At 40.4% G+C, this 10,062-nt stretch overlaps 1 protein-coding gene across 1 annotated transcript; it reads left to right on the forward strand.

The window, feature by feature from the left end:
- Positions 1 to 5,471: 5,471 nt before the first annotated feature.
- On the forward strand, positions 5,472 to 9,714 carry ATP6V1G2 (ATPase H+ transporting V1 subunit G2). The gene is made up of 3 exons (XM_026720089.2): positions 5,472 to 5,652; positions 5,860 to 5,960; positions 8,445 to 9,714. The coding sequence occupies exons 1-3, from the start codon at positions 5,571 to 5,573 to the stop codon at positions 8,616 to 8,618; spliced, it is 357 nt and encodes a 118-aa protein (XP_026575874.1). The 5' UTR covers positions 5,472 to 5,570; the 3' UTR covers positions 8,619 to 9,714.
- Positions 9,715 to 10,062: the final 348 nt, after the last annotated feature.

The raw sequence follows: 10,062 nt of genomic DNA on the forward strand, positions 1-10,062 counted from the left end.
TGTTCTTTTTCTTTTTTCATTTTCCTTTACATTAGTTCTTGTTAGTTTTTATCCTCTGTTTAAAATAGCTAATTAAAAAAAATGTGTATTTTTTAAAAGTGTATCATTGCCCTTCAGCCTATTTCAGGATACAGGCACCCAAGCCCTAGTCACATCCCGTCTTGACTACAACAATGCATTCATATTGGGCTGCACTTGAAAAGCATCTGGAAACCTCAATCAATTCAAAATGCAGCGGCCTGCATGGTTCTGTACAAGCTTAGATTTGCACATGTGTCACCACTTTTGAGGGAGCTACATTGGCTGCTGATTTGTCTCCTGGTCCAATTCAAGGTGCTGGCCTGGTTGTCACCTTTAAAGCCCTACCTGGCCTCTGGCCAGGTTATTTGAAAAGTCATCATTTCAGAGTTATACCTGACCCATCAGACTTTCTTAAGGAGATCCATCTGTTGGGATCAAGAAAAAGGGCCTTTCTGGGTTTGTCGGCTTCGGTGACAACAGGGATTCGTGTTTCTCCGCGATCCCTGCTGTGCTAGCCGCCTTGGTGCCTCCGATCCTGACAGATTTGGAGGCTAAGGCTGCCCTGTTGGGGCAGCTGAAGATAGGGGGGATCTGGACAGGGGTTGAGAGGTATCGCAAACCCCCTCCCCAGCCGGCAATAACCCCCTTCTCTCAAGATGGTGGAGCGGCGGTCTTAATGGCCGCCATGAAGAAGCTGGCAACTGGATAAAGAATGTGCAGGAGGAAGAAGAAGGAGTTTTAAAACAAAAGTTTTTTCTTGGTCGAACTGGGACTTTAAGGAGATATTCGACACCTGGGAAAGTATTGGTTTTTTTCTGGACGCTACAGTGTTCCCGATCGATGTTTTCAGTGGCGAAGAAAAGTGATGAAAAGGGAAAGTTACTCTCCCTCCCTTATGGAATTAACAAATGGACAAGGAAAACCTGCTTTTTAATAGAAGGTAAAACCTAAACTCCTTTGTTATAAGTGGGAAGGGAGAGGCTTGGAAAACAAAATTTTTATTCTAAGACTTTGCTGGAGGAGATGCCTTGAAGATAAAGAGAATAGAAATTAATTGTAAAAAAGATTTAAAGCACAGACTGGACGTTTTTTCTTTCCCTAATTTGACTTCACCCCTGGAAGAGAAATTGTAAAAAGAAGAAGTTTGTACTCTGCCTGGACTGTTTGATGACTTTGGGATTTTGGGACTTTTGGGAACTGTTTTAAGTTTGGAAATAACTGATTGGCTTAATAATAATAAGAGGATACAGAAAAAGAAGAAGAAACAGTTTAAAATGGCTCTATCTCTTGATGAACTAAAAAAACAATATTTAAAGATAAGGAAAGAAGGCAAAGATTTTTTGGGAGAATCCCTTTGTTTCCTAGATATGGTGCTTGTCATGTGTCAGCAAATTAAACAACAGCTGGAAGAAGCCGAGGAAGAAGGAGCCATTTTTAATGAACTAAATGGTGTGACTAAGAAAGAAAGAAGAAAGAGAGGAGCGAAAAGGAAGGACTTAAGAAATAAAAAAAATATTTATAAAAGAGAAAAATAAGATGCAAAAACAACAGAATGCTAGAAAGCAAAAGGAAAGAGGAATGCAACAGAAAGGGGAAACCAAGAAGGCAGAGGTTTGGAGAGGAGGGGGTAAAAAGTTTAGGCGGGCTAAGAAGGAAAGGGAAAAGGGGGAAAAAAGTTACAAAGGTATAAAACAAGATGGAGAAAAGAAAATTTTTTTTAGGGATAATGGGTAATGTATGGGGTTTTTTTCTTTAAAAAAAAGGGGATTCTGCAAAGTACACATGAGTATTGTAATAGTGGTATTTGTATTATAAGTAGATAATCAGAACTTTTTAAGATCTAATAAAAGACTAAAATATTAAGGTATAACCTTAAAATGTTTAATAATGAATGATTTTAAGTTTCAATAAAATACTAAAGGGAATGTCTAAAATATTAGTTTAAATATAGAGTTTAATGGATTAATGTGTTGACTGTTATGGATTTATTATTGTAGTATTGGTTTTTGAAATAGAATGTACTAAGCAGAAACTGATTGGGATTTAGGTGTTATTTTAAATTTTAATTTAGGGGAATGATAGAAAGGCATCATACTCTGATTAGTGATTCCAGGGGAAACTATTCTTTTTCATATTGGAAATGAGACAGATGTAAATGGAGAAATGGACAAAAGATATAAAAATATTTTTCTTTAAAGCAAGATTAAATATATAAAACAGAATTAAGACAAGGGAAAAGTGGAGAGGAGTTATATAATAGATATAGAATGGTAAACAAGATAGGTAATGGTATATAAGAAGAGCATGAATTCAATTGAAGTCCATACAAAAAGAGGTAATCTGGGGCCAAGTTACTTTCTAAAAGAAAGTTTTATGTTTTTATGTTTATGTCTTATGTGTGTGTGTTCAATTAAGAATTAAATAATAAAATCTCGGAGGAAGACTAGATGAGAACAATTACAAACAAGCCAGAGGAAAATATAAATGTGATGATTGAATAGCAGATAAATTAGAAAGGAAATATAATTGAATAATGATTAAAGAGAAACAATGTGGAATTTGGTAAAGGGAATTTACGTGTTTATATGGAAATGGGATAAATTATAAGTATGTGATATAAAACAATGTGTTACCTGCCTTGTAAAAATTTACAATGGAAAGAGGTTTTATGTTTTTAATGTTTAATGATGTTTTGTTTTGTTTGTTTGTTTGTAAAATCAATAAAACTTGTTTTTTTTAAAAAAAAGAAAAAGGGCCTTTCTGTGGTAACCCCTTCCCTGTAGAACATCATCACTCCAGAATGTCCCAAAGGTCCTTTTTTTTTTTTTCAAGAAGCAACTGGACTTTCTTGTTTTTCTTTGAAGATGTTTAGTTTCTCATCCAAGAAGCCTCTTCAGTTCTGACTGGATGGTGGGGAATGGAAGGATTTATATTTCTTGCAGTCAGCTTGTCGTTATAAATCCTTCCATTCCCCGCCATCCAGTCAGAGCTGAAGAAGCTTCTTGAATGAGAAGCGAAATGTCTTCAAGGAAAAACAAGAAAGTCCAGTTGCTTGTTGGGGGTGGAAAAAAAGCACCTTTGGGATGACCACATGGGAAGAAACTTGGATTTAGACCACATTGAGGCCACTTGGAGGTCTATCCATGCCCTCAGGGTCACCCGAGTAGTGCAAATGGGTGTGGAGACTTCTTGGAACTGTTGAAAAGACTGTGTAGTAGACTGGAGATAGATGACTACTCAGGTAGCCCTGAGGACACATAAACCTCCAAGTGTCCTCAACAACTCTAAAAGAATGCAAATTACCAACTGTCTGAAAGGAATATAAATCCTCCCATTCCCCACCATCCAGTCAGAGGTGAAGAAGCTTCTCAGATGAGAAGCGAAACATCTTCAAAGAAAAACAACAAAATCCATTGCCTCTTGGTAAAGCACCTTTGGGACAACCGTGATCTGAATGACTGAGACTCTCCATAGATATCCCTCCAGAAATACATTTGGGCACATCTTCAAAAGGCCTGAAGTAGTTTTGCTGATGGGCCTGGGGATCCCACTGTGATAGGAGCCCATCAAGTGATTGGTTTGACAGTTGTCACCATGGGAATAGGTTTATTGGCTTTTGTATTGGAGTTTTATTTTTGTTAAGCCTCCTGGAATCACTCTTAAGTGACACCATACAAATTTTAATAAAATAAAATATGCCGTAAATCTACTTCCTGTTTTGCTAAGGTTTTATGGAACCTTAGGCATTAGCCTGGCTTAGATTAGATACCCTGTTCTACTCACATATAACTGAAAGTAAAACCAACAATGAAGGTTTCTAATCCAGTGATTTATCTCTAGTAAGTACAATGTGTCCACCTGATGTGTAAAGACATTTTAGAATTGATAAAGTATAAGAAGGCTTATGAAAAAATGCATGCTGGGTTTACTTTAATTCAGGGGTGTCCAACCTTGGCAACTTTAAGACTTGTGGACTTTCAACTCCCAGAATTCCCTGGGAGTTGAAGTCCACAAGTCTTAAAGTTTGTCAAGGTTGGACACCCCTGCTTTAATTAATAACAATTTTAAACATAGTTGTTAAGAGGAGTTGGCAACCTTTTCAGGAGCTGTTTTTCTCCCAGAATATTTCAGATTGCACCTCCCATAATCTTGGCTCTTGTGCTGATTACAGGAACTGATGCATGTTAGTTCCTATGGAGATAGGAACATTTTGCTTATTCCAGGAGCGATGCAGTGTGACACTTGGTCTCAACATCAGCAGTTTTAAGATTGTAGCCTTCAAATTCTCAGAATTTCCTCGCCAGCATGCTGGCTGTGGAATTCTGGGCGTTGAAGTCCACACCTCTTAAAATTGCCAAAGTTAGTAAACACTTGTCTAGAAGCGGTGAGTCTTATTATCAAATTGCCCCTTGTGTAACCTTGGGCCAGGCCTCATCTTTAGACAGAAAGATGAGGCCTGGGCCAGTGGTGAGGTTTAATTTTGTTTATTATTGGTTCTGTGGGCATGGCTTGGTGGCCGTGGTGTGGCTTGGCGGCCATGGCAGAGGAAGGTTACTGTAAAATCCCCATTCCCTCCCCACCCCACTAACCTGCTTTCCAGCTCCGTTCTCTTGTGCAGGGCAACCAAAGAAGATCCAGCCGATCAGCTGGGACTCAGGAGGCAGAGAATAGATGGGGGTGGGGCCAGTCAGAGGTGGGATTTGCCGGTTCTCAAAACTACTCAAAATTTCCACTACCGGTTCTCCAGAAGGGAGACAAGGAGCAATATTTCACTGGTTGGTTATGAAACAAAAGAAGGATCTTGCCACCCTGAGCTTCTTGGAAGATGGGAGAAAAATGATCATGTCAGTAACATCATTAATGTTGAACACCATGTTGTTGTTTGGCTCTTAAGTGAGACATCCTGGTGTCCTAACCTGATTGGCTTTGTCTGCTAATTAGGACAGATGACAGCTACACTAAACACATATTCAAATCCCTAGAGCGAAGCAAACTTGTACAGGAAGTCCTTGATTTACAACAGTTAGTGACTGTTCAAAGTTACAACGGCACCGAAAAAAGTGACCTATGACCGTTTTTCTCACACATACAACCTAAGTAACAGCCCCATGATCATGTCCAAATTCAGATGCTTGGCAGCTGGTTTATACTTACGACCATTGCTGTGTCCCAAGGTCACGTAATCACCTTTGGCTACCTTCTGGCAAGCAAAGTCAATGGGGAAGCCAGATTCACTTAACAACTGGGTTACTAACTTATCAACTGCAGTGATTCACATAACAACTGTGGTAAGAAAAACAAATGTAAAATGGGGCAAAACTCACTTTAACAAATGTCTCGGTTAACAACATAAATTTTGGCTCAATTGTCGCCGTAAGTTGAGGACAACTTGTATCTTGCCAACAATTAAGCAGCAGAAACGCTGGAGCAGTTGGGCACTAGGACCTTGAAGTGCTTTGCTGAGAAGTGGTACCCACTCTGGCTGGAAGCAGAAGGCATCACCGGAGCCGCTTGCAGCATCGTTGCTACGCATCTATTGCTACAGAAATATGGCCAGCCAGACCCAGGGAATTCAGCAGCTGCTGCAGGCAGAGAAGAGGGCTGCAGAGAAGGTGGCAGAGGCTCGAAAACGTGAGTTGGCGCTCCAGGTTGATAGGGAAAGATGCTGGAAGTGGGGTGGAGGCTGACCAACAAGCTACCCATGTTCTCAGGGGGAGAATGGCAGCCTCCTTCGGTTTCTCGTGGAGAGGAATGGCAGGGTTTTTTTTTTAATGAGGAATTCTGGGCCTTGAAAGGTCATTCCTGCTTTGTCCTTGGACTTGTTTTTTTCCCTCCCAGGAAAGGCCAGGCGGCTGAAGCAGGCCAAGGAAGAAGCCCAGGCTGAAATTGAGCAGTATCGCTTGGAACGTGAGAGAGAATTCCAGCAAAAACAACAGGCGGTGAGATGGAGGAGTTGGGGCCTTTACTTAGCCTTGGAGCGATGAAAAAACAGGATGAAACACAGAGGAAGGGTGGGGAGGTACATAAAAGATGAGAAGGAGATGTGGATGATGGAGTCGGAGCTTCTAAGAAGCCTGGTGAGAATTTTGGAGAGGAGGAAGGGGAAAAGGGTGGTACGGAGGTCTGGAGTTGAGGCAAGCCTTTACAATTTCTATTGCCGTTTAAGACAGGGTGTTTCGCATCAGGATCAAGGTTTTTGAGATAAGATATTTGATGAGCCCAAAATGTTTTGCTTTCTATTGAAGTCAAGGGATGTAAGACCATAACCTGGCCACCTTGAAAACAAAATACAAATAAGTTCCTGGATAGAAACGCATCTAAAGATGTAATGGAATCTATGGGTGACCTTGGGTGGGTGTGAAGGGAAGAGATGCTGCCTTGTAAAGAACCAGACAAGAGAAGTAGGAGCCCACAATGGCCTAATGGTCAGAGGAAAGAAACGTAGGAAAGACCCACTCAAATCAAGCATTAAAAATGGTGGTGGGAAGTTTGCACTTTCAGACTTACACATTTATGTTAATGTAGCCTTACAATTAAATAGAATGAGCTCATCTGGTTGTATTATCTGGGAAGACTGACAAAATATAACCCTTCACTGTTTTTTTCCTGTCTGCTCAAATCATCTGTCAAAGTTGCCCACCTCACTTCACCAAACAGTAGAGCCAATCTGGGAATGTTTCAAGATTATCCCTAAATCTGTGGGCTATAAAGATTAGATTTCCACCCTGGAAAGCTCAGAAGGCAGTACTGCTTTCTCAAGCAAGACTACAAATGTTGTTGACAGAATACGATTTTTCAAAAATGTGGTATTTATTCTTTCTTATTGAGCAGTGGTTTTTGTGTTGTCTTATTGCGTCACCAGCTGTTAAGTTGGAACAGCACAAATTTAAAGTACAAGTAGTTCTCCACTTATGGCTGGTTTCTTAACTATTGTTTAAAGTTACAACAGACTCGCAAAAAGTTACTTGTGATCAGTGCTCAAAATTACAATTGTTACACAACCCCTGCAATCACATGGTTGCATTTCAGGCATTTGGCTAAATTTAGGACAGGTTGCAGCATCAGTGATTTGTTTAGCAACCATTGTAAAAACAGTTACAAAACAGAGTCAGGTCACACAGAGTATCTCGGTTTATGACCACAATAATGTATAACTCAAATTCTGGTCCCAAGTGTATAAAGATAGTCCTGGACTTACGACCACAGTTAAGCTGAGAATTTATGTTGCTAAGTGAGAAATTTGTTATGTGAATTTTGTCCCATTTTATGACTTTTCTTGCCACATTTGTTAAATGAATCACTGCAGCTGTTAAATTAGTAACATGGTTCTTAAGTGAATCTGGATTCCCCATTGATTTTGCTTGTCAGACAGTCGCAAAAGGGGGGGGGGTCACATGACTTTGGGACACAGCAACAGTCATAAATATGAACCAGTTGCCAAGTGTCTGAATTTTTGATCACCTGGTCATGGGGATACTGCAAAGGTTGTAACTGTGAAAAATGGCTTGTAACTGTGAAAAATGGTCGTGCCACTTTTTTCAGTGCCACTGTAATTTAGAACTGTCACTAAACCATCTTTTAATGACCCCATAAAACCTTGCAGGGTGGAGTCTGGGCAACTGAATGGAGCTAGCAGAGTGTTTGCTGGCCGGATGCCCTTCCTGTTGCCAATGCAGTTTTGTTCAGCAGATATATTCCCATTGTGCCCAGAGAGAGAAATATCTGCCTCTACCTAGGATCGAACTCACAGCCTCCTGGTTGTGAGGCGAGTGCTCCACCTCTAGGCCACTGTTAGGAATGTGAGTCACCTAAGAGCTATTTGGGATGGAAATATATAAACCAGGATAGACATTTTAATACTGTATCTTTAAGTAAATGCCTAAAACTGCAATTGGGTGTGGTTCTGCAAATGGCCATAAGATGGAACCAGAAACCTGGGTTGTTTAGTCTCAGGAAGTCTCAGAAGAGAGTGTGAGTGAATTTCTGTTTCCTTCTGTTGGAAAGAGTTGCCGTTCCTCCATTTTTCCCTACTGACTGTTATTCTTGGATTTGATGTAAGTCTGTTACTGAACTGTTTTTGATACTGGACTTTGTTATTGGATTATCCCTGGACTGAACACTGACTGCTTTACCGGTGAATGACTTGGACTGTGTGTGGACTTTGCTTAAACGTTTATTGAAAGTAAAAACATACATTAACTGTACAGTGTATCTGTGTGCTGTGTGTGTATTATTCAAACACTTCTCTCACTACATCTCCCTGTATACGCTCATTCTCCTAATGGGGAATTACCTCAACAGCCACCACATTACTCTTTGAGCCGTCACTAAATGAACTGTTGGTATTCGAGGACTACCTGTATGAGTGTTTCATTTCTCATTATTTTGGAACAACCTTGATTTTTTTTCTTCTTCTTCTCTAGGCTCTGGGCTCACAGGGGAATCTGTCCGCAGAGGTGGAGGCTCAGACACGCAAGAAGCTGCAAGCTATGCATGGAGGGCAGGCTCGGGGCAAGGACCAAGTCTTGCGTCACCTTCTCACTACTGTATGGAATGTGCAGCCCCAAATTCACCCCAATTACCGCTTGTCTGTCTAAAGGGCCTTGTGCCCCTGCCTGCAGTTGTCTGGTGGATTTCTGATCTACTCCTTATTCTCCAAACAATACACTTTAGATGCCCAAATACTCAAGTTCCCTATTTCCACTATAACTTCACTGTATCCTACAAGTCTAACATCCTGTGCTCCCTGACGCTTCTCATTCATCCTTTCTCCTTCTTTTATTGTATCTTGAATCAAGGCTATGAATTGCATTTGATAGTTTGAGTAATCCATTATGCCCAAAAGATGCAAAAGTAAGCAATCAACTTTCTATTTGCACTGGACGCTGATCACACACTTCACACAAAGGCACACACACCAGTTTTCAAAGTACATCTATAGATTATTCTCTATTCTCCAGGATTACAGATAGTCCTTAATTTATAACCATAATCGAAACTGCAATTATGGTTATAAGTTGTGATGGGTCTTTAATCAAGTCATTACGTGACCGCTTCTGATTTTATGATTTTGTTTCTGTGGCGGTTATTAAGCAAACACCATGGTCATAAAGTATATCCACTGTTTGCTATCTCCATTTTTTTTCTGGAAGTAAACTGGAAGTAAAAACATCTTAACTTGCTCAGGCATCCACAAGCACGCTGCAATGAGCTATACGCAGGCCAATTGCGAAGCATCCAAAATGCGATCATGTGTGTTTATGCGAATTTTGAATCAGGATTTTTTACTTTTTCAGGGTCTGTTGGAACTTTGAACAGTTGTTAAGCATCTGGACGTAAATCAAGGACTACCTGTAATTGTTTTGGGATTGTTGGGAGTTTTGGGGGGGCTTAGTTTTCATTTTTAAAATCCGAAGAGCTGATCCTTCCAAAACCGGTTCACTTTCTTTCGCCAACTCAGTGCTGGATCTTTCCTTCCGTATTGCACAATCCCGTGGCGTGAAAAAGTATGTCTGGAAATGTGAAGGTTGCAAGGTTACCAATGTGTTACCTGCTACGTGTATTTGTGTGCTTGAGACTGAGAGGTTCTATTTCTGCTCCGTTGTACTCTGCTTAATTTGTTTCCTATGATCTCGACAATCCTGTTTATCCATAATTGAACAGTTCAATAAAAGTGGCAGGCAGTTAAAACAAGGGGGAAAAATGTAGTGTTTTTGTTTTTCTGGACAGTTCTACAGCAGGAGGGATCGTGGTACATATATAGCCCTCAACTTACGACTACAATGGAGCCCAAAATTTATATTGTTAAGTGAGAAATTTGTTAAGTGAGTTTTGCCCCGTTTTAGGACTTTTCTTGCCATATTTGTTAAGTGAATCCCTGTTGTTAGGCACATGGTTATGAATGAATCTGGTTTCCCCATGGATTTCGCATGTTTGAAGTTTGCAAAAGGGGGTCATGTGACCCTGGGACATGGCAAACCGTCATAAACGTGAGTCGGTTTGTCAAGCACTCAAATGTAAATCACGTGAACATGGGGATGC

Source organism: Pseudonaja textilis, chromosome 2, assembly GCF_049901715.1.
Source record: "Pseudonaja textilis isolate UNSWEBS1 chromosome 2, rPseTex1.2, whole genome shotgun sequence".
In the NCBI taxonomy this organism is placed as follows: Eukaryota; Metazoa; Chordata; class Lepidosauria; order Squamata; family Elapidae; genus Pseudonaja; species Pseudonaja textilis.

What these genes read in the sequence shown, in the direction of transcription:
- ATP6V1G2 (XM_026720089.2), top strand. Translation starts at nt 5,571, where the DNA reads ATGGCCAGCCAGACCCAGGGAATTCAGCAGCTGCTGCAGGCAGAGAAG. An exon ending in GGTGGCAGAGGCTCGAAAAC is followed by an intron (nt 5,653 to 5,859) that starts GTGAGTTGGCGC and finishes TTTCCCTCCCAG; the next exon opens with GAAAGGCCAGGCGGCTGAAG. An exon ending in TCCAGCAAAAACAACAGGCG is followed by an intron (nt 5,961 to 8,444) that starts GTGAGATGGAGG and finishes CTTCTTCTCTAG; the next exon opens with GCTCTGGGCTCACAGGGGAA.